Below are 24,462 nucleotides of genomic sequence, written 5' to 3'. Positions count from 1 at the left end.
GAAAGAAAAAAAAGTCCAATGTAAAGTAAAACTCATTAGTATCGCTATTAAGGCATTATGACAGGGTGGCGAGCGGGGGATGGCACAGTTCCCTGACGGCATTAACGAGCATCAGAGCACATTTGCGCGGTGACACATTTGACAGGGGGCCCGTTGGCGTAAGCGATTAGTGGTTCTCCACAGTGTGAACACGGTGATTTCGTGGCAACACACTTCCGGCCCCCAGGTCGGTAAAGGGAATAGAAAAGGGGGACGCTCGCTGTTAAAAGGCAAGAGTTTGCAAGTACCGCTCGCATCAGCCTTAATGAGAAGCCCACGCGCGGTGTGTTTTGTACGCACGCACCGCAAAACCCCTTTTGCGCACCACAATGTAGCCATAAAATGGTACGGCTCGTTATGCAGGCAGCACACTCTGCGTAGGCGCATCATCATCATCTCATCATCATCGCGTGTGTGTGTCGCGCAAAGCGAGCGGCGAAAGCAAAAGCTCTTTCCCGGCTGAGGGCGCACTAAACGTAGGCGACGCCACGCGAGATTGTTGAAGGAGCTGAGGCGTTGAAGCAGCTGAGGCTGAGAAATGGGATGCTGTCTAGCGGCTGTAGGCTCGGAATTAGTTACCCCGGGGCATGCGATCTTCAAACACTCAGGCGCGCTCATCGTCCTAATTGTTCCACCACTTCCACCACTCTATTACTCTTCCGGATCGTCCTCATCTCGGCCGGCCGGCGTTAATCAATATCTTGTTGAATTGCACACACCGCTGCAGACAACAACTACATCGAACACTGTGGCAGTCTTCCCAGGGCGACAGGAAGATAAGCGATCGGCAATTAAATCCTATCGGAACCAGCGCACCATCACCGCAAGCACAGCGCTTCGCGTAATAACTTTTCACGTGCGCGATGACTTACTTAGTGCACGCGGAACGGGAAAGAGATTTATTCCCCCTATTTCGAACCGTTGCGAAGCTGAGCGTCTTCTTTGTGCCGATTATTTATAGAAATCTCATTAAACGATAATTTGTAGCATGATTAATCATTACATCTCCCGCCGAACACCGCTATCCAACGCAGTGCAGAAGATTCACTTAAATTAAAAGAAAATATTATTAACCCTGTCACGTCGCTCAGCCCGCTCTATCCCGCAGAGCTTATGTACGATGAAAGTGGGCATCATATCTTTGTCTTTTCCGCCTTGCAGGATGCATTAAAGCGAATTATTGCACGCTTCCCCACAACACTGCTGCCCACGAGAGAGAGAGTGTGGTTAATTTTAAATCACGCCGATCGTCGTTAGAGCAGCAGGCAAGTGCAGTGCGAGAGATTTAAAGCGGGAAAACCAATGTTTTCACACCACAAACCGGGGTAAAGTGAGTCGGTCCAAAGGGCTGGCGGCCTGTCAAGGAATCACGTGAGACGCGTGTCATCTGCTTGTTTGCGCGCACAGCTCTCTGCGCTCCTCCGAGGATCGGGTGACGTTAATTAGCATTTTGATCGACGTTTTCCTGCCCCACTGTCGCTGGAGGAAGCGGGTGCGTGGGTTGTGGATTAGTTTCTTAACAGCGGCAGGAAAGGGATTCGCATCCGGATCTGTCGCGGGAAGATGTGTATGTGTCTTTTTACGCGCAATATTGCACCCTCACGCAGCAGCCACAGTCGTCGTGAGTGCAACAGTACACCAGGGGAGCGTACTCACATTACAACTTCTGGTTTGTTTTACTTACTCCGCACATCCGTATGCAACTTCGGTACGCAAGTACATAATTAATATTGATTGCTGCACTACTGGTGCAAGGATTACGGGTTTGATTTATTGCACAACCCTTCAGGCGTAGCCTTCCGATCTGACCTGCCTGTATGACACACTCGAAGCGAAAATGCTTTCTTTTAACAAATAATCAATGAAAAAATCTGTTCCGAATCGCCAAACCTTCTCGCTTTTCTCTTTCGCACGCTGTAACGTATAATTTGAAGCACAACACTGACCCCTGCACAGCCCCGTCACTGCACCCGTGGACCGTGTCAAACACTGTACTTAACTGTAATGGACACACGTCGCCGGGCACACGGCGGGGTCAGCAGTGACACGATGCCGCACATAGTTAGCGCATAGCACAAAACCCCGGGCCAACCAAAACAAATCAGTCGTAATTACAATCATTTCTTAGTAAAAACATTACTCTCGTGGCCCTGGTGTAGCGGCAAATTATCCAGCCCCACTGGTGGTACTGGTGTTTAAATTGTGTACGCGGAATACATTTATTAATGTAGCACCAAACAATAAAACCGTGTAAATAAATTACGTGCAAAATCATGGGGCTTGGCGTGGTATAAAAACGCGCCCCGGTGTGCTGCTCAGCCTAAAACCAGAGGTGCAGGGGAGATCACTCCTGCGTCTACCGAGAGTTATATTGCTAAATTGCGAAGAAACAACCATTTTAATCAGCATGAAGCTGGTCACGATTGTCCCGGTGGTGATGGTTCTGCTTTGCCTGATGGCCGCAGCCAGCGACCAGAATGAAGCGGCAACGCGCAGATTTAGCTTTTCGCCGAAACGACCGTCCACCCCGCGGTGGAACCTGTCAGCAACGCCCTGCGCGTGTCCCCGCACCTACAAACCGCTCTGTGCCAGCAATGGCCAAACCTACAACAACCACTGCGCGTTCAAGTGCGCCAAACAGCTTAACGCCACGCTGTCGGTGAAAGCGCAGGCGCGCTGCGACGAACCGGACGTACGTGACATATTGGTTTGAGCACAATAGTGCGCACAACCAACACACAATGGATCGAAATAAATGATTACCAGGACGCTTGAGAAGATTTGATTTGATTATAATTTCGCTCGGTCCACATTCCAGCGCACCGTTTGCGTATTGCGCGGGCTATAAAAAAGAAACAGTTCGACCAGGTGCGCACTAGTTTTGGGGAGCGAAAATGTGTGCAGGCCGTGCTGCTGCTGCTGCTGCCACCGGAATCTGCGTCCTTCTGGTCGTCTGTACGCTTGTACCCGCCTGTGAAGTTGGCTACTTTCCGTCGGAACTTTGCTGCTGCACCATGCACTACAGGCCGGTGTGTGGCAATAACAACCGGACCTACCATAACTACTGCATCCTGCGCTGTATGCGCATCCGGGTGAACAGCACGCTCGAGATGGCACACCGGTGGGAATGTGGATCGACACCGGACGAACAAAAGGCGCGCGACTCGGCGTACAAACCTTGGGTTAGTGATCCCCACGCGGATCAGCTAAACGATACGGATTTTCACTGGGAAAAGTATGCAAACCTAGATTAGCAGGTGTGTGTGTGACTGGTGTGTTTAGGTGTTGAGAATTTAGACAAGCTGCAAGTGCAAGAAGCCATCGCTCCGGTGTAAACGCGTGTAAATATACTTGTATACTTGCCCCCAATGAAGCTCGCGTGTTGGGATTGTAATTTTTAGGACGTGCGTTTATCACTCAATCGCTTGCCAGTTGCCTCTTTTGCTGCCTCTATCATTAGATTCACTTTAGCTCTGCTTCCGTTAAACGCTACAACCCCCGGCAAAGTCCTCCCTCGAAAAAAACCCAACAACAATCATGATACCTTGTAATTATGTGCTTTGTTTTTGGGGAGCTTCTTCTTCTCTCTCTCTCTCTCTCTCTCTCTCTCTCTCTCTCTCTCTCTCTCGCTGTTTTGCCTTTTTTCCTTTATCTGTGCCTCACCGTTTTCTGTACATCTGAATTAAGCGCATGTTTATCGAAATAGACGGCGGCGTTAGCTCGATTGATCAGCGGGGACCCGGTCGCGATCCTTCCTGCGAGAGACAGCCTGGGAAGTCGGCTAATGACTGGGCCGTCTAATCGTCTCATTTCTTACGGATTATAGCTTCGGCGGCTCGTGGCTCGCGGCGGCAGAACCAAAACCTCAAAAAATGGTTGTCGGCAAAAGAAAAATGACAAACAATTGATTCGAAAGCTTTCGTCAGGTGTCACACGCGTCAGCGTGGACGATACTTGCTGATGGTATGCTATTAACGCCCCGGTAACGCCTCCGAAGGACAGCAAAGACATTCCGAAACAGTCAAAATTTGCATGCCGCAAAAGCTCGCACGAATCATGTTGCCTAAAATTAAAATAAAATAAAAAAAGGAAAAATGCTCCACCAACATCCGGGCGAACGCGATGACAATGAGTTGACAAATTGACCACAATGAAATGTCCACTGGAGGGAGAAAAAATACATTCCCAAAGTCTTTATCGCGAAGCCAGCAAATAGCCAGGCAGCTGCATGTGTTTTTTTTTTGTCCCGGCAGCCGTGTCGGGAGTCTTTAGCTCGGTAAGATATGTATATTACATTTTATAAATAACCCTACCGAACAACACACTATTGGCGTCTCAAAACGGGCCACTTTGGAGCGTACTCGGGTGTGCTCTGGTTTAGCTGGCATTGCTGAGCCGGGGCAGCGATCGATAAACGGGCCCGATACAGGGGAGCTCGTCATAAATATGGGTGTTAGAATCGTTATCATCTACTTATACCGTGTTAAAAACTGAAACCTCATCTCCCCAGAAACTAACGAGAGGCAAACCGTCTGTACGAATTTTGGGGGCTTTTTGTATGGATTGGCTACCTCCCTAACCATACTTAACGCAACAGTTTATGGAAGCATGGAAAGCACAAAAAAAAAAATATATATATATATATATTTTGACCACAATCACCCAACCTTGAAAGTGGTCCCCGGACGTACCACCCCTTCTGGGGCTAACAACTGATCAACAAAGTGATCAACAAAGTGATCGTCAAATTTGTACTCTTTTTTTTTGCTTTTGCTGCTCTCGTGGCCCAGACTTTACATATATTAATGTGGCGCGTACACAGATTATTATATGTTCCCACTTTTTGTGAAGCCCAGACAGACAAATTTATGACGTACCCCCTATTATGGAGGGTGTAACGGATATACCTTTATTAATTTGTTGCCTGAATCGACGGTTAGAGGTGTGAAATATTTTAATCTTCTAATTTGCCACACGTCATCCAGCTCGGCACGGTCGAGAGAAGAGAAGGTACAAAACATACTTTTATCCTATTTGGAGGCATCAATCGATGCAAAGATAAGCTCACGCGATTGATAACCGGAAGGGGGGTTCGATAAATAGTTGCCATTAGTGCCTACGACTACTATTAGCGACAGTGCGATAGCCCGACAGGAGTAAGCCCATCATAAATTGCTGCTAGCCCATTGTTGTGAAACAATTTTATCGCATTAAGCACGGCCAAATTCATGTTCCTACTATTAATTAGGGAGGCTAATGAAACGGGCTAATGATGATGGCTAGAATGGATTGAAATTGCTATTGATGTGTTATATGGGGGTTTACGGAAAAGAGAAGCTTTTCAAGCTTCTTGAATTATACATCTCTTTAATAACAAAATTTATGCAGCGTTGAGTTAAATCTCTAAAGCCATTTTTCATCTGATAAAACAGAACTTTATCTCTATCATTTTGAATTCCATCATTATTATATGGCAAATGCTACTTTTGGAGGATTATAACATTTTCGAACTCAATAAGCGGTAGTATGAAGCTAATAACACTGAAATGGTAAGCCTAATGGAGATCATTACGTTACGCCGACGATAATTCTATGCGAAAATAATGAAACGGACAGAATATTGGGCAAAATGTACAGATTGTGTAAAGTCTTTGTTCCTGAATGTATCTATCAGTCGATTAGAACGGTGGAAAAGGAAAATAATTTCATATAAAACATCCCCCCTTATTAACAAATTCCCCTTATTTCCCTTAAAAAAAGGAAAAATATAAAATAATGAGTAAATGGCACGGACCTCTCTGCAGATGACAAATCAATTAAGCTAGAAGTTAATGGTTCAGAGTAGTGATGGGGAAAATGAAGATTTCGTCGGAATCGATTCCGGCTAGCTCCGAAATTTTCTGGAATCGATTCCGGATAGTAAGTCCGGAATCAGTTTTCAGAATCGATTCTGGAACCAATTTCGGAATCGGCTCCGGAACCAACTCCGGAATCGGCTCCGGAATTGGTTCCGGAATCGACTCGGAAATTGGTTCCGGAATCGGCTCCAGAATTAGTTCCGGAATCGACTCCGGAATCGGAATTGGATCCGGAATTAGTTCCGGAATTGGCTCCGGAATCGGAATTGGCTCCGGAATTAAAATCAGCTCAGGAATCGAAATTGGTTCCCGAATTGGCTCCGGAATCAAAATCGGTTCCGACATCGAAATTGACTCCGAAATCAGAATTGGCTTCGAAACGGAGTCGGTTTGGGCATCTTCATAGGAATAGGCGTTTGGGTCCAATGATGCTATGTGTTGATAGCGACAAAGAATCAAATTTTACTTGTAAATGATCTATTCACATGGAGATTCGCGGACTTATTTCGCTTCCCACACTTATTATTTCAATTCAAACCATTCCATTTCTGGAGTCAAGTTCTGATTCCGGAGCCGATTCCGATCCTGAAATCGATTCAGGTGTCAACTCCGGAATCGATTCCGATGTCGGCTCCGGACACCGGACTCCGACACCAACTCCGGAATCGGCTCCGGAATCGGCTACGAAATCGACTCCGGAATCGGAATCGATTCCAGCATCGGAATCGGCTCCGGAATTGATTCCGAACACGGAATCGGAATCGGGTAGGTCCGATTTCGAGCTCCCACCACTAGTTCAGAGAGCAACATAATTTTTGATGATATTAAAATATTAAATTTCTTCTTCTTCTTTTGGCTCAACAACCGTTGCCGGTCAAGGCCTGCCTGTACGTACCACTACTTGTGGGCTTGGCTTTCAGTGACTTATTGATCCCCCCATAGCAGGATAGTCAGTCCTACGTATGGCGGCACGGTCCATTTGGGGCTTGAACCCATTACGGGCATGTTGTTAAGTCGTACGAGTTGACGACTGTACAACGATTAAATTTCACTTATGTAAATATTGTGCAAATGAGATGTTGCCAAATAAACCTAACCAGTGGATTTTTCATCATGTACAAATCAGAATTAAATTATTTTACATACAAAACTACTCTACTTTAGCACACTTTTTTAAGCAGAAGCCATCACTTGAACCGTCGGCAGTGCGTCAAAACAGGCATCAACCGCATCAAGTGTTCAACAAACAAACCCCCTGCTAAACGAGGGACGCAACGCAAATAAACATAAATTTAATTAGGTGTTTAATTTACAATCACTTCCCCAACCGGGGATCGATCGGGCTCGATTTTTGATCACATAAAGCTTCGTCGCAGCAGCTTTCCTTGCCATTTGCTTTTCCTTTTCCGTACGTTTCTTAACGATCGCCACGACCAAACAGGGCCATCATCACACGGTCACCAATTCTTGTGCCAGCAGTTTACCAGTTTTCCTGCCGTCGATGTCTTAAAATTGGAGTTAATGGGGAAAAAAAGGACGCAGACACACCACACACACAGGAAGCGAGGCGAGGGTAAACCGTGTCACTCGAGGCATGTCCGCACCACCACAGAGGGTGATCGGGTCTGTCATCCCGCCGTGGCGTCGCAAAACCACGCCGAGACACCGAGATCGGGACAGAGACACGAAGAAAATCAGCGCGCGCGCGTACTCGCAGACACGTAGCATAAACGAGCATAAATCGAATGCAATTGCAAGGATAAGGAGGGACAGGGTTGCACTGCAACAACACCGTACCCCGGATGGTAACAAACGAATCGATATATGTATGTGCCGGCGGTTGTGATCGCGAGGAAACGGCATCCCATCGTACGGCGAAAGATGGATGGGAACGATCTGCGGTTTGCTGTGTGTTTGTTTTTTGTTGTTTTTCATTCCCCAGTTGTTTATGCTAGCTTTCGCTCGGTGTAGGACTCACCAGTGAGGTCAAGGTTTCGACACTGGTCGCCATCTCCAACCCTTCACCTTCCCGGTGGATGTGCCTGTTGTCCGATTCGTGTTCGATTCGTTGTTTCGAGTGTCCATTTCTCGGTGTGCAATTGAAGTCAAAGCATAAGTCCACAACAGCATAACCAAAGAAACAAAAACAAAATGTTGAAAAGGCGAAAAGAAAAAGCCCTCAAACATACAACAGGGCGCCCAGAGTGGGGCGATAGGAATAGCCCATGGAGTGGGTGCGAAAAGACAAAAACAATACCCACCGACGAATGGTACGTGCTTTGCTCGCGGAAGGCGACAAAATGTCGTACATAAATAAATTATTTTAAATAAAATCAATTCCATTCAATTGCTGGTGACGGGTACACATGTCCTTATCTTTTTCGGCGCAAGGGAAAAGGTCGACCGGGGATTGTGTCGGGAGAGGCATGTGGTGGCATCCGCAGGGATTAGCGTTGGAATTGGTGGATAACAATGGCACAGTGGCACAGCAAAAGGACACAATCGGAAGCAATTTCCATATTGAAGAATGTTTTTGAACAATTCGAAACCGACAACGAGTTCGTCGCTTGCGTTGTAGCAATTGTGCAATTTTGTATCCGGTTCGAAGGACTAAAACTTACGCACAAAGATGGTAGCCTTTCAATGACAATTTTTAATATTGTTGCTACATTATTTTGTCTAATTTAATTAATATAAATTTAAATCACACCCAATCCGTGTTATTTTTTATATTTTGGAGGCTAAACCTTATCGTAGATTCTAATTGTGCCATATAACATTGGTTTGTTCTCACAGTGCCGATCTCGTCGTTCCCTATACAACGATCCACACGATCAATACTAAACAATCTTCACAGACACAGACGACAACGAAAAAACGAATCAACCAACCACGGAAAAGGGCGACGGTTAAAATACGACACCGTCACTGCCTTATGCTGCTACTGCCTTCGTTACACCGTTCAACTTTTCGCGAACGCTTTAATCCTCTCTTCCCTTCTTTTATTTCGCACATTCAGCGTTCGAATCTTGTGCTTCGATCGCATGTTTTTCGTCCCGAACTTTTCGCCTGTTGGCCCGTTTTTTTGTGCTCTCGTTGTTGTCTGCATTGTTGCTGGTGTTGCTGCTACTCATAGTGTTGTCGTTCGTACAGGAAAAAAAACCTTGTGTTACTTCAATTAGCAGCAAAAACACTAGCGATCGATGTAGTAAGGGGAAAGTGCGATCATTTGTTGCAAAACGAGAGGGTTGAGAGTACAGCAACTAACGAGGCCAGTCCGCAGCATGCGAGGGTTTAAGGGAAACACGGTAACAATTCACAAAACCCTAGATCCCTGTCTGTTCCGTTGTTCCATTCTTCAGGTGGGGGGGAGCAAACACAGAACACACGTTGGTGCTTGGGACGGCCATTTTCTTCCGTTTGCAGCAACACTCCGCCATGACAATGTTTTACGCCATCGCCACCTTTGCGTGCGCGTTAATGCAATAAAAAGCGTGCATTCGTCGTGGGTTTTGCAAATGTTTTGCGAAATGCAGCGCCTGGCAATGTAAGCAAGAGAGGGAAATAGAGAGAGAGAGAGAGAGAGAGAGAGAGAGAGAGAGAGAGAGAGAGAGAGAGATAGAGACACTGCACAGACTGCATCTAATTTGGCCGATAACTGGCCTCGCTGGTTAAATAACCCGGAAGGCGTTGGAAACGATCAATTTGCACGGAGCGCGCATAAAGGAAACGTTGATAATTTCCCTCCCCATTCGCCCTTAATGAACGGAATGCCAGCAGCAGCAGCGCACCATAGAAGAAAAAGGGTGCGTTTGCAAAGATTATTAGCTGCAGCTGCAGGAGCGTGTGCAGAGCAAGAGGAACCACCGCCTGTGTACTACTACTGCTACTACTACTACTACTATGCGTCTTGGAAGTGTAATCGTGGCGAGAAAATTATGATCAAACGCATTATACGCAATGTACGCAAAACTGGACTCTGGTTCCTTCGCGTCGTACTCGTTGTCGTCGTCGTGCACCGTGCAATTGCGCCCGTGCTGAAGTGTGTACATGGTAATTAAAATCGATAACTTGTGCACATTGAAAGATCGAACCAGCTAGGGCCCCTGATTTATTGGCTGCTTGTATCGATAAGACGTGAGTGCATCGCAATACAACGAGCGCGGTTGAACGGCGCAAGAACGGGCAAACAAACATCAAGCTACGGCAGGAAATGGGCCAGAGCACAGCACACATCATCCCCCCTTCACATCATCCCACAGCGAGCAGGACGTTCAGATAATCGATCGATAGGCAAAAGATTGAGGCTATGATCAAGATTGATTTCGGAAGGCAGCACGCACCCGGTTCTCCGGTACGCACGATAGACGCATATTTACAAACGTGTTTTACGAAGCAATTTACTTTTTCTTGGAGTTTCCATCGTGGTAGAGAAGAAAAAAAAAGGATTTTTATTCCTGTCCAGCAAACCGGGCGCAGAAAAATGCCATTCAACCATTCTTATCTCGAAATCTACCATCAAACAGCACAACCACACACTTTATTTGGTGCGTGAGACGAACAAAAAAGGAACCGCCGCCAATTCCGTTCGGACAAACCACACCACCACCGCAGCCAAATGTAAACCCGCTTGCGTGCCGAAATGTGTCATTCGGGCTCTGGCTGGCAGAAACGCTCAATTCTTGCTACAAACAAAGGCACTGAAAAATGCATCCAATTTACGCGCATCTCGCAATATGCACGCAGCGGTGTTTTGTGGCAAATGCCACGACACGATCACATCACCACCGCGGTGCGACCGTGCACCCATCGGCACCAGCAAAGCCGACAACAAACAGGAGAACATTTCCCTCTACTTCTCCCTCTAGTGATGGAAGGTGTGAACATATTTTTTTTTCCTTTCACCCGACACTTTCGGATGCTCAGAACGAGAACCAAACGCGGTGAATCGTTTAAAAGCCGCCGCCTCGTTCAAAAGAATGGACAGTATGTGAAGGGCACACAAAAAAGCGTTCTCGATTTATGTCACTCTTGGGAAGGTAAAGATCCACCACAAAGCTGTTTAACGCTCTTGATAGACGGACACATTTCTGTATAATTGTTCGCTGTGCTGTTTTACACGGCATTTGTTGTGTTCACACTTCTTTTTTTTGTATGTATGTTTGTTTTTTAACGGGCAAATAACTTCTAACGTCGGGATTCCTTTCCGCTGGACGTGGCATGATCGTATCGAATGTGACGATTTTTTCATTAACAGGATCCTATTGTATGTGATCATGTGATGTCATCTATAGCTTTTAACACCGGGTAACCGGAGCTACTCAAAGTTAGTATTGTGTACGGAGCTATAGATCCACAGGAAGATCTCTATTCTTTAAGACAAGGGCTCTGAGGTTGCTGTCATATTTCGTATATGTACCATACACAGGTAGTTCACATTAGGAGTTAAATTGAGTGTTTGGAGCAACAATGAGCTTTATTGAGCTTATAGAGCTAGAATGAATTTGGCGAGTTACCTTGAGTTTAAGGTACTGATCAGAGCTTCCAGAGCGAATTTGAGCTGATAGAGTTACTTTGCAGAGCTAATCTGAGCTTGCAGAGCTACATTGAGCGTGCGGAGCTACATTGAGCGTGCGGAGCTACACCGAGCTTATAATGCTGCTTAGAGCTTGAAGAGCTACATTGAGCTTGAAGAGTGCATGGAGTCATCACCTTTTTTTTTTTAATTTCATAGACGTTCACTCCTCTTCAACAAACCGCTTTACTCAACGGTACTCACAGTAAAAGTCCTTTGGATTGCAGCACGCTTAAACGTTTCACATTCCAAATTAAATGATCCTCAATATCGTACCTAACTTTTGAAACTAACGCTTAACTGATCACTTTATCAAGCTAGGAACACATTTTGAGAAAAATACATTGTCCTCCTCAACTATCCTTCTTCGCAGTCAAATAAAGATGCATAACTATCTTCATTATCGTTGATTTGTTTTCGCTCATACATCACCCAACTACTTCACAGCTCCAATCCAAAAAAAAAACTGATAGATCTAGATTCGCACCATCTATGCGCCGCAATGACCTTTCCGTGGAAACAAACCGAACAGTTCCTACATATACACTCGTTCGCTATATCACGCACCATCTTAACTGCTTCTTCGAAACATCGGATAAGACGTTGCCCCTCCGCCATCGTGTCATATACCAGGGGCAAGAGACGATCTAGTGTGTTAAATTTCGGCGAAAGATCAACGGCGATAATGCCGAGAAGTGAGGCGTCAGGGAACAGAGTTTACCTTGACATACGCGTTTTACCCCTAATAGGAAGCGTCTCATGGTCGTAAAAACCGCATCGCAACGTCGGCCCTTAAATCCGTGATCCCGCTTAGCACACATACACACAGATTTTATTGCTTTCCACTACTATGCCTGCTCGCACCTTACCAGCCATCAAAACCATATCAGTCACCATCCACCCAAGTGGTGAGAAGAACCGAGCGACAAACGGCAAAATCCCACGACGAACGACTACGAAAACGACGAAGCCGACGAGAACGAGCATTATCAAGATTTCACCACAAGAATCCGCCACCTTTTTTCGGGTGCAATTGGAGAGGAATTAAACAAACAAGCAAACAAAAAACAGCAACATCGGAAGGTACACACTGCAGTGGTGGATTTCGCCAACACCGGCTGGTGTCTTAAATTAATCGATCTGGTGTCCGAAAAACCACCAACAACCGCCGGAGCGTAACCTACGAGCGTGTTCTACTTTAAAAGCATTTCCTTGTACGATTACGCGCAGAGGCAGCGCGAACGGAAGACGACGGACGCAAGATATTTCCCTGTCGAGTTGTTTCGCTTGAAATATGATTAAATACCTTCGATCGCGGGCTGAAGATCGATCGAGATTTCTCATTATCTACATCAGGATAAGTAGATACACATTTCTTCCGCCGCGCAATTAACATTTTTCTTCCACCCAGGTCCCAGACGACCGGTTGATGGTGGAATTTAAAAGCGAAGAAAATTGTTAAAGATAATTTTAAAAGACGGTTTTCGATCAACCCGCCACAGTCACACCATACATTGATGAGCCAATTTTGATCATTCGCAAACACCAACCAACCAACCAACACACCCAAGCGAGCGCGTCACGGTGATGATGGAAAGCAATTAACTTGTCATTAAATATGACATTTATTAATTGGATCAACTACTGCTCGCGATCGAGAAAGTGATCACTAGGACGGTATTTTTAAGGTTCGTGTTTTTCACGGTATTTTCTCTTGTCCATTTTTTTCATGTAATTTTGCTTAGTAAGATGTCCCATTTTGAACATCCATCCCAAGCAAGTCGGTACGAAAATGTACTGAAAAAATTCAGCGAATAATTTAGCTTTCTTGCACGAACAGGATGCCGGATATCGGCAAACGTTTTTGCTGCATCTAAACTAGAACTCACATAAATCCTATAGACTCGTGCTATAAAAAAGCAGACAAAAGCGCAGCATAAAATGGTGCATATATTTCCCCCACTCTACCGATACAGAGAGTTCTACCGTTAAAAAGCTCGTGCCATTTCATTCATATATTCATACGTTCGCTTTTTTAGAGATAGCATTTGGCCCCCAACAACACTCCCACACATACACACACTGGACCGGCCCCTTTTTCGCACCCTCGCACTTAAACCCGCAACCCGTGGCGGTGGGTGTTTTTCATGGACTCGTTAATTTAACTTTATTTCCAAATTCATCGCTTTATTCTAATCGAGTTGAGGCTGAACATTCCTGAGCTCCTAACAAACCATCGCCATTTCTTTCAGATCTAGCTCATCTCTCTTTTTTTAAAAGGTCTTTTTTATCAGCTGAAGCCGTATTGGTCCAGGCAGGCAGAAAAGGCTTCGCGAGGGAAACAAACGAGCCCACCGTAGCCTTACGTTCGCTCTTTTGTCTTTTATGTTCCTGCGATGTTTATGAGCACCATTAGCGTAGAGCCGACCCAATCGTGCGTCTCTCGCTTGGCCAATATGCTTGCCCGTTGGGTGGCAGCGTGGGTGGGTGGGGAAGTGACACACGACCATCGAGATCAATGGTTGCCTTCGATTTGCCAAACCATTTCGTTCGAATCATTCCTGAAGCAAAAACAAAAACACTACCGCGGAAATAAAGACACACAAACCTCCGGGGCAAGAGCTGTCCAGGGGAGAGCTTGCTTGAGACAACAATCTGGCACGAATTTGGAAATAACACTCCTTCAATGAAAACGGCTGATCCCATATCTACGCTATGATTAATGCAAAACTAAATCTTAAAGTTATACTTTTGCGCGTAAAAAAACGGCCAAATGCAAAATCTTGCCCAAAACGGGTTGCCAACCGGGGCGCAATAAAAACTAGGTCCCGCCACAGCGGGAGGAAAAGTGTACATTGCTTGTGTGCGTGTGAGCATGCATGGGGGGATCAAGATCAGCACTCCACGACCGGTTTTCGGTTTATGATTGCTTCAATTAAATTCATCGTAAATTATCCTCACCTGCGTCCGCGTACACACCCATCGCCCCACCGATCGACCGGCGACCTACGACGATGTTTGAAATAACATTTATGAAGTCGTAAAGTGGAAATCAAATCGTAATAATTGATAATAAAACAGCGAAACCTTCTGCATAAAATATGCTCTATCCCCGCGTTGGCTGGCGTAAGGGAGAATGATCGCGAGCAGCGTGCTGGCTTTGTTTGAGCAGCCTGAGACACAAAAGGACACGGATTTATATTCGGATCACGCTCTTCGGTCGTCCGCTGAGTTTGGGTTAATTTGGCAGAGCTAACCAAATCTAACGCGCGGGAAGATGGATGCGGTGCAGGTGTAGTTTTGCATATGAATTGCATGTGCGAGAGAGGACGAGCTTTGCCAAGGTTTGGGAGGAATAATTGCCCACGACATCTCGTAACGTTCCTAGGTGCTCAGGTAAGGTCAAACTTCCTGTTGTCGCTGCTAATTGGATGAATTATTTGATTCTTTCTTTTATTAAGGTCCATTTAGTGATCAGGTGAAAACGAGCAAGACTTGACGAACAAGACTGCATAATATTTCTGACATTTCATGCCACAATCTTACAGGTTTTACTAGTCCAATAAACAACTGTCCGCTTGTTTATAACAATTGTCTTATTGAACAAATATCGTTGTCTACCACTTGATCACACAACAGCTAGTATAAGCTACGATGTCCATTCCAGTGACACAATTGTCATCTTCGATTGCAAAACTGTTAACCATGCACAATGCAGAATTAACAAAATTAATAAACAATATCATTTACATCTTTAACCATAATTGATTTTGAATTAATCATATAAAAACAAAATGTGCCGAATCTAACAGTTTGAAGATGACAATTGTTTTATTAACTTTGACAGCGTAGCTAACACTAACTAACGTGTGATCAAGGCATCGACAGCGATGTTTATTCAAAAAGTCAATTGTTATAAACAAGCAAATAGTTGTACATTGGACTGATAAATCCTATAATCGATCTAGGCCTGCCTTAGCCACTAATATACTAAACTTGAATAACTCCGTGGTTCACTCTGCACTAAGGGGACCTTTAATAGGTTAGTTGACTATTTTATATAACATTTAAGCCTGTTGATTGACATGTTAGTAAAATTACTAGGAAAACACTTCTAAATCTCCTTCTCTGTTTTGATATTCATATCTAAGATTGACCATATTGTAATCGACAATTAAAGGTATTCCCCAATATTCGCTATTACAGGATTTTCGAAGTCAGTTTCTAATGTAAACATTGATATTCACCGCATCGAAGATGTTTTTCAACAGCTGTCAAATTGTGTATTTGTTTCAAAATGATATTTCAGTTTCAACACATGATTTTCAACACATTACAAAGGACTGTCAAGGTCAATCCAGCTTGAGTCGTGTTGAAAATCATGCTGTAGAAATTAAAAATTATTGTGATAAAAATGAAATGTCAGACCATCAGCATACGGTGAATAACAATGTTTACGTTCGAAACTGACTTGGAAAACCCTGAAATGCGGAAGCAATAGCGTATCTTGAGTATTAGCGTTTCGAGAAATACTTGTAATTTTACTTGAACCTAGACTCGATCGAAGGAACGCAATGAACCTGGTAGATTTTGGATTCTAAATTGAAATCCTCGTCAACTCTTCAACAACACCAGGACCAGGATGATCGGCTGAATTCTTCGAATGCATTCCAAACAAAGTGTCTGCCACATTAATTAATATGAGCATCATGCTGCTAATTACCGAGCGAGCATAAATCATACTACCTCACGGAAGTGCGTCACACGTGATTAGAGACGTCCTCACAGTGCGACACACAGACAGAAACCTACACAAGCCAACAGCAAAATTCCAGCATGCGGAACACGCGCCCTTCAGCTGAATGGGGAAATAATCTTAAAATTTAATGCGCCCATAAATCCCATTCCTTCCACCGATACGGTCGTGCGCTCACACACACATTGAGAAAATGGAGGTGGATATGGGGTGCAAGGTGGTTCAGTACCGCGAGGGTGCTTGCCGCACACGCTAGTGCACACATTTCAATAAAATCCTACGAGTGTAATATTTTCCCTAACAGGCCATTTACATTAACCGACCGATCGATCAGCGTTCCTTGCCTCCATTCCCTTGTTGCCACCCCGGAGAGGTCGACCGGCCTCTGTTGTGGCGTTCGCTTCAGCTCCCTCCAGCAGACGACGGACGATTGACTGAGCGCTTGAGAGCAATTAAAACGGATTTCCAAACGAACGATTTTGTTTTGTGACGGCTTCAGACGCGGCCCCCTGTCCCCTTCGCCAGTTGCTTATAATGGTCTCATCTTAAAATCGCAAAACCCATAAAGTGCTCAACCGCAAGAGGAAGAAGGCAGTAATGTCGATAGAAAATGGATCCCAAAAAGTCAATTGCAAATGCTCGTTCGATATTATGCGTGCGGCGGTCGTTTATTTGCCATATATTGCACGAGTTTGCTGAATATAGACATCCGTCTTTTCTCACCACCACCCGCTGGCTGCTGCACACACACACACACTGCTTCCCACTGCCCTCTTCGTCTTCGTGTCTGTGTACGCGCGCTGCTGGACAGCTTAATTTTAAGCATCCAACCATTTGACCAGCATCAATGCGTACGGGTTACCACATACGGCACGGTTTCCCCTAGGAGGTGCCCTCTTTCGCCCAAACAAGGAACCACACACACACACACTCACCCACAGAGGCACACACAAATCTACGCCCGGAGCAGGAGGAGAGGAGAAGGAGGAGTAAATCGAACAAGGCTGCAAACAACATCTCATTGCACTTCGAAAGCCCTCACAAGCAGCTCCTTATACAAGTGATTTCTCCTTATACACAACCAACCACCCAATCCCACCCACTCCCACACCCAAACAAAATGTCCATAACGAGCGAAAATGCACCGAGTTGGCCGCGGCGCGATCTCGTACAGTGCGATAGGGGGAGAAGCACGACGCACGCCTGCAAAATGAGTACTGCAATGATTTATGGCAAGCACAAGCAACTGACAAAACGGGACAAACAAAAGATTTAAGGAAAAGGACACCATACCAAACATCTGAGGAGCAATGAATCTGATCTTTCCACCATTGCGTTGTGTAAAACGATCAATTACACCATTTGGCGGGATGGTATGATTTATTCGTTGGCGGGGTTGCTCATAAACAATCGCATCAAAGAGAAGACTAATGGCACTTTTGCAACAACCAGTAAAGGGGGAAATAATGAGAATTTATACTATAAAGAAGTAAGTAAATGTAAGTGAGATGTGAAATTTCAAAAAACATTCATACGAAACAAACATCATTAGAGAAACTAGCAACAACAATAACAAAAAGCCAGCAAACCTTTAAACAACACAAGTAAACTACAGATGACAATCGTATACATCCGCGATAACACTAATAGTGTCAATAAATTTAAATTAATTACCACCGTTGAGTTGAGGCGAAATACTAAGGAAAGCGACAGCACGCCGCTCCGGGGGAATCGCTGACAAGCGCGCAACCGTCTGGCAGGAAATCGAAAACATCACCACACAAAACAGCATGTTAAATTATGTTTCTTTTATCACAGGCACTAGCCGTCCCCCCCAAACCAACAAATCCAGAGCCCGATCACATGCGTCCGTATGCGTAAATAAATCAATCACTTCAAGGTTCGGAGAGAGCGAGAGAGGAAAGCCTCCGTCGAAACAGTCGAACTCCTGGGCCTGCCTGCCCTGCCCTGCCTGCGCTGCCTGCTCGCCAAAAGTGATGATAGTGATTCCCTTTTATGGGATGCGCATAAATTTGTGCGCCAAACGAACCAAAATCGAACGTTACGCAGAGACCGAATAAAACCGCCACCGGGCAACTCCCAGCAAATGGGAATACTATTCTACAAAAAAAAAAACAACACTCCACTGGTCCCACCGAAAACAAAAAAAAAAGGGATGGAGGAACATGCGCGATGACAACTTCGGAAACGATACAACCCCCGAAAGACAACACCTTCAAGGATGCTCTTCTTATCGTACGGCGTGTTTCACTGCCACGTTACCACTGCGCACGCCGGCTGCGGATCATTATGCGAAATTGGACGCAAACACGCGGCAGGAAACGATCAATTTCACGATCGATTTTGGAAAAAAGCTATTCGATTGGTCTCACACTCAGGTTAGCAAAGGACATTTTGTGTGATTGGCGCTGAGGATTATCGCCACAGCTCGATGGGAGATGAAATTATGAATCCTGATGGTTTTTGTTTTGTTTAGCGAGAGCCAGCAAGATAACACCAGTGACTGATGCTGTTGTGACGTTCGATTAGAAGATTATGCAAATGCCAGCATGCGGTTTCTTAATTAAGGGAGGGGAGGGGGGGGGTCTTCTGACTGTCACACAAGTTTCCGATAGCGCACGCATGTGCCGTGTGTGTTCGTGTGATCGTTCTTAGCTCACTTTTGTTCAATCATTACGGTTGAACCACTAGGGGAAGAGGAAATCTTCAAAACAAAATTAAGGATTAGCGTCGCGGCCCCCAGGCGTTACCGTGATCGAAGCTCGAAGGAATCGATTTAGGACATCCAACTCTCCTCTCCCCCAAACACGCGCTGGGGGTGGTTTGGCAATCAAGGCACAGCCCAAACTGGCCGCACGTAGAGCGGGATGATGTGTGTTCTACGTTTTTTGCTGCTGATGCTGCTTGTTGTCTCCAAAACTCCAATCAGCATAAGTTACGGTTGATGCATCGTTTTGCTCACCATGAAACGCTGCAACAACAACAACAACAATACAAAACAACAACAACAAAACCTTGATAAGGCTTGGCACTTTGCACTTCCAGCTGGGCTGAAATATTGACACTAAATTTTACTAAATGTCAAACATGCGGTCGGGAACAAAAACCGAACGCTGTAGGCTTATCAGTAGTTTCCCAGAAAACAATGCGTTAAACGGTGTGTTTTGCTTATCTTGTCCGTGTGGAGCCAGCACCCCCAGCGGGGAGGAATTTCACACCCTCTTGACGGGTCGGTTGGTTGGCTGGTTAATTAAAAAAAACGTTTGATTTAGTGAGCTTCTTCACCTAATCCTTCGTGTGTCGTATTAAAATGCATAGAAATGGCTGTCATAGCAAAACAAAGCTGTAGAAGAGAGTACATGTATTCTCATCAGTTTACACTTAAAAGGCAGTTCAGTTTTTTCCCGACAGTAGATGCGTTGCAGAAAACTGGCTCCATTAATCAAACGCTCCAAATTAATGATCTGCAATACTCGAAGCGACCCGATCGCCTCGCCGGTGTTGCGCGAATAATATAAATACACACCGTAGCACCACGATTGCATCCTTCGCAGCAACGCCCCTCAACCTCGTCGGTGTGTGTGTGTGCGTGTGCGTGTGTGTGTGTGTGTGTGTGTGTGTGTGTGTGTGTGTGTGTGTGTGTGTGTGTGTGTGTGTGTGTGTGTGTGTGTGTGTGTGTGTGTGTGTATGTGTGTGTGTGTGATGCATTGTGACATGAGGACGGCCCTAGAGCGTACGCACGCATCATCGGCATGCGAGGCATGCATTCCTGGCCCGATGGTAAAGGTTGATAGGTGACAACAGGCGGTCGCACTTCTTCCACGAGGGCTCCCACTAGGGCCGTTCCTCGTATGATTGACCTGCTGGCGCCACATCGCAAAAGCCGTCCCGCGTCAGCCCGTTCCTTTTCCCCTATGCGCGCGCGTGATTAATTGCCTACAATCATCCCGAAATGTCATTAATCCCCAATCCGGGCACCAAAAGCCGGTGCAACGCCCCGTCAGAATGGCGTCAAAATTGCAATTTTTAGCGCCACCTCTGCCGCATTCCAGTGCATGCAGACACACACGAACACACATACGATGCGCAAAATTATGTCTCGGAAAAGCGGGTGTGCGTGAAATTATAAATGGATTAAGGCGAGCAGCAGATCGAAGATGATTTTTGCCGTGCAGGAGCGTGGGGCCCTTTTGCGATGGAGGAAACTATTTTCTTCCACACTTCCTACGCTTCCTTGTAATTAACGTAAATCTCGTTATTATTTTTTGTATGCGCAAAACAACAGCTTTAGCTTGCCAATTGCCGCTCCCTCTCTCTCGCTAGCTTTGCGTACAACAACAACAAAAAAAAAACACGTGTAAACTTTAAATTACATCACATAAATCATCGTGTGTGTAGCACCTTTTGTTGCTGTTTTTTTTTTGTTCGCGCACAACCCCTTACTACACCACCCCTTTTGTGCGCACGCCGGATCGTGAGACTGAAACACACTACAAACGGGGGTTTTGGAGCAGGCTGCAATTGTGGCCCGCGCCTTACACAAAGCTTACAAATCGTTGCACACCAACTGCATGGCAGCGGCCGCAGCACTCCACGCGTGCGCAAAACACCGTAGTGCCGGAAAACCGGTTACACGTGTAATTTAATCGTTAGCAGATTGTCAGCCAGCCAGGCATGCGTTCGGTCACGGGGTGGTGAATTTATGGCTAGTTAGCAGCTTTGTATTTGCCTAACCGGGTACATGCATTGGTACTAAGCATGATATTAAAGCGGAAAAGTGATGCTGATATGTAGATGACGCTTAGGAGAGTAAAGAATTTCATCAATTCTGATCAAACTTAAACAGCCAATATCATCTTTAATCCCCCTATTCATCACAGCAAAGGCATTCTGCATAATGGGCTGTTCTCCACGTTTACCTCCGTTTAAGTGCATACCGTACCGTACCCGCTCCCGGCGGGGGATGAAACGGGGATGAAAAATGGAATATTAAGCAGCCACTTCTGGTTGCGCATAATTTCCAAAACCCACTCAATCGCTGCGTAGGGGCATTGGGTACACAATGCAACGTCTGCGTGGTATATGTTTGTGCCCACGATTGCGCTTTCTTCGCTCCGTTGTTCGCCGCAGCAGACAGGCGCGGCAACACAGACGCGGTAGTCTTGTGATTTGCGTGCGCTGTTATTTCTCCTACTAATTATACTCCACACTCTCGAAACAGCTCCACCGTGTAACCGTGGCAGGGATTGAAGGCAGCTAGGATGTGAGCGGCGGGTTTTATTTGTCTTTGGAACAAGCTACCAGGCCGCGTTCAACGTCCAACGCGTTCCTCTTGAAATGCTCTTCTCCAGGACGTCTAGTACCGGGTGGCGGCTGCAGCGGTTTCAACTTTAGCAAACACCGGTAGCCAAGAAAAAGGGAGCACAAACGGGACCGTAAAATCCTCGGCAGCCCACAGCGGCACATGTAGAGCTAAGCAAACAGGGCATTGCTCATTCGCACAGAACCGCCAACGAAGCCGTCCGTCCGTTCGTTCGCCTTGCACCCACTGTTTGGCTCTTGGGGCGTCAAGTTTTATGACGTCCGCGTATTACAGCACTGCAATTTCCATGTCCAATGCACAATCCGTACCATCCATCTAACAACAAGCGCAATGCATCGTTCCTCCAAAAGCAAAAAAAACAAAAACTCACTCAGGAACCTTTCTCGTAGTGCGTGTCGCACACACCACGCGAGATGAAACGCAAACCATGTCGCTCTATAAATAATTTCCTCTCACACCGTGCTTCCAGCCATTGCCATTGCCGCACCGCACGCCTTTCTTTTGTTGTGTTAGTGTGTGTGTGTGTGCGGCCACCACAAATCGGTTGTTGGAATGCAACGCGCCGCGCGATAGAGAGTGTATAAATTATGCACCGGACTTTGGGGGCGCGCGAGCGCCCTCGTGCATTTTCCTGCCGGGCGCTCATAACACTGTCATAACCTCGGGGCGGTCTGGTTTTTCGGTCGGTCTCTGATCTCCTCGGCTGTACGAGAGAAACGTTCGCTACGCGTAGGCTGTTGGTGCTAAGTGCAGTAGCAATCCGGTCGATATGACCGATCATCAGCAAACGGCATGGCCGGCCGGATCGTTTTGCGCTACCGTACCACGCAGCAATCAGCGTATAGTGCACTTGCGCATGTACATTAGGCATTGGGCGCGTGATTGCCTATTTTGTGCGCCGTTAAACGACGACGCCGGCGACGACGACTGTCGCACAAATGGTCACCACTTTATCTTGCACGAAATTGAAGTTGGGTTCGAACCAGCTGCGCCCGGTCCCTTTTGCAAAAGCGAATGGTTTTGCTGCCCGTTTCGTTTCGCGTGTCCCTCGGGGAAGCATGGGACAGTGGCGCCTGGTACACGGCCACTACAAATAGTAATCCCAGTACAAACCTGAAACGAATAAATCTTCATTAATAAATGCACACGCTGTTATCATGCGGATACGATCTATATTAGGGTTTGAATTGGGAGCAGTGTCAATCGCGTTGTTCCATTTGCTTAATGCTGCGCTTACGCCACTATACACCATCAAGGTGTGACTCCAGATGGCCTCTGCGCCGAAAAAAAAAAGAAGAAATTAACTAGGCCACCAGAAACCAGAAACCGTCCGACGACTTTGACCAGTGCGCGCGCGATCGACAGACGTCGGCGTGCCGGCAGAATGATTCACACAACTTTGGGCGGCGATCGGTACCGAAATTTGTATGTCCCCCGTGTTTCGAATTTCATGCCAAAAAGGTAAACGGCAAAACACGCAGCCGAAAAGGTAAAAACAGCCGCACAAACCGCAGCGCCAAAAGCGATGGCGACTCGGCATGGGCTCCACGGCCAGCTACACGACAGCGACCATCTGGTGTTTTTAGCTGGCCGTTTTGCACTGCCTCCTTCCTCTCCTTCATTTTGCGTGCCATGGGGTCATACTGGTGGCGCGGGAGAAGTGCCTCCCGCAGGCTCGAGCCGAAAAATAAACACACCAATAATTGCAAACCCCATTCAGCGAGCCCATTACAGAGCCGGTAAAGGCGGTAAAGGACGGTGGCGGTTGAACCGCACCAGCCCGCCGCATTGACTCACCGATCCACCAGCGAAAAACCGATCGATCGATCAACCGATGTGTGCTCCTTCACCCCCGGGGGGGCCGGTCAAGCGGAAGCGACAGATTTTCCGTTCATCGTCCATTAGCTCGCCATGGGGCCGCGCCCACCGGGCCATTGGTAGCGCTAGAACCTTTTTCCAGCGGCACGCACCGCTCGGCCAAACAATCGACCACATTAGACGGCCGCAAACGCCCGTAAGCGAGCTAATTAGGAACAGATTGTGACGCGCGCGCACAGGAGGTCACCAAATCGAGCTGCAAAAGTGCAGTGGTGGGATCACACCGTGTTGCCTGTGGCTGCGATCTTCATCTTCATCGTACATCAATCTGTGTGTGTGTGTGTGTGTGTGTGTGTGTGTGTGTGTGTGTGTGTGTGTGCGTAAGAGCATAAGAGCGTGTAAGAGCGTTTTCCTTCAGCAGTGCTGTGCCGAAAGAAGCCAATCTCACAGGACGACGGCGAACTTCGACATCATCGCGGCAAAAAGGGAAAGTTTCCGATCGATGTTTGCGCAATTCGGTGTCGCGCGCCCTGGGGTGAACGATACTGATACCGGCGCTGCTTTGACCTTTGCGCCACTGTGACGCCCCTTTCTGGCAGTGCGGCCTGGCTGCCTGGCTTGGCGCGTGTGTAGCGCGAATGGTGTGTATGTACGCAAATGGCCCGCGGGAAAGTGGTCGAGTTTTTATCAGCCATCGAGCGGGGGCCCGTTGCCTTTCGCTAGAGGATGGCGTCGTTTTATGCGACCTCCTGCGCCGATTATGGAGCTACTACTACTACGAGGTTGTCTGTGTGTGTGTCCGTACCATTTTCGTGCCAAGCAACCGTCCTCGAACTTCGGTTGATACGGTGCAATTGATATCTTTCAATTAAATCTTATTTATCCATCTCCGGTTTCGCCAACCCTCAGTGGGAGCCCAGATGCAGTCGGAATTAGATTTTGCACACAGCCGATTGCCCGCTGCCACGGGGGCTAAACGATTATCATCCATCATCTGCTCCTATCATGCCGGTTTTATGAGCATCGTCGATCAACTATGATACTGTGTGGCTTCCCTGTGCTGGTGGTTGAA

General features: G+C 46.6%; 3 protein-coding genes across 3 annotated transcripts in view; 2 read left to right on the top strand and 1 right to left on the bottom strand.

Annotated features, from left to right (window-relative positions):
* LOC121597998 (bone morphogenetic protein receptor type-1B) overlaps positions 1-24,462 on the bottom strand; it is a 127,728-nt gene that overhangs the window by 86,106 nt on the left and 17,160 nt on the right. The window lies entirely within an intron of this gene.
* On the top strand, positions 2,355-2,807 carry LOC121598003 (serine protease inhibitor Kazal-type 12-like). Its single transcript, XM_041924424.1, has one exon. The coding sequence runs from the start codon at positions 2,447-2,449 to the stop codon at positions 2,750-2,752; it is 306 nt and encodes a 101-aa protein (XP_041780358.1). The 5' UTR covers positions 2,355-2,446; the 3' UTR covers positions 2,753-2,807.
* On the top strand, positions 2,896-3,441 carry LOC121598002 (turripeptide Gsg9.2-like). Its single transcript, XM_041924423.1, has one exon. It carries the CDS (start codon positions 2,934-2,936, stop codon positions 3,291-3,293), a length of 360 nt encoding a protein of 119 aa, XP_041780357.1. The 5' UTR covers positions 2,896-2,933; the 3' UTR covers positions 3,294-3,441.

This window comes from Anopheles merus, chromosome 3R (genome assembly GCF_017562075.2).
Source record: "Anopheles merus strain MAF chromosome 3R, AmerM5.1, whole genome shotgun sequence".
Lineage (NCBI taxonomy): Eukaryota > Metazoa > Arthropoda > Insecta > Diptera > Culicidae > Anopheles > Anopheles merus.
Note: the sequence above shows the minus strand (reverse complement) of the source record. Positions and strands in the feature narration are given on the sequence as shown.

Coding starts and splice junctions, on each gene's coding strand:
- LOC121598002 (XM_041924423.1), top strand. CDS start 2,934: ATGTGTGCAGGCCGTGCTGCTGCTGCTGCTGCCACCGGAATCTGCGTC.
- LOC121598003 (XM_041924424.1), top strand. CDS start 2,447: ATGAAGCTGGTCACGATTGTCCCGGTGGTGATGGTTCTGCTTTGCCTG.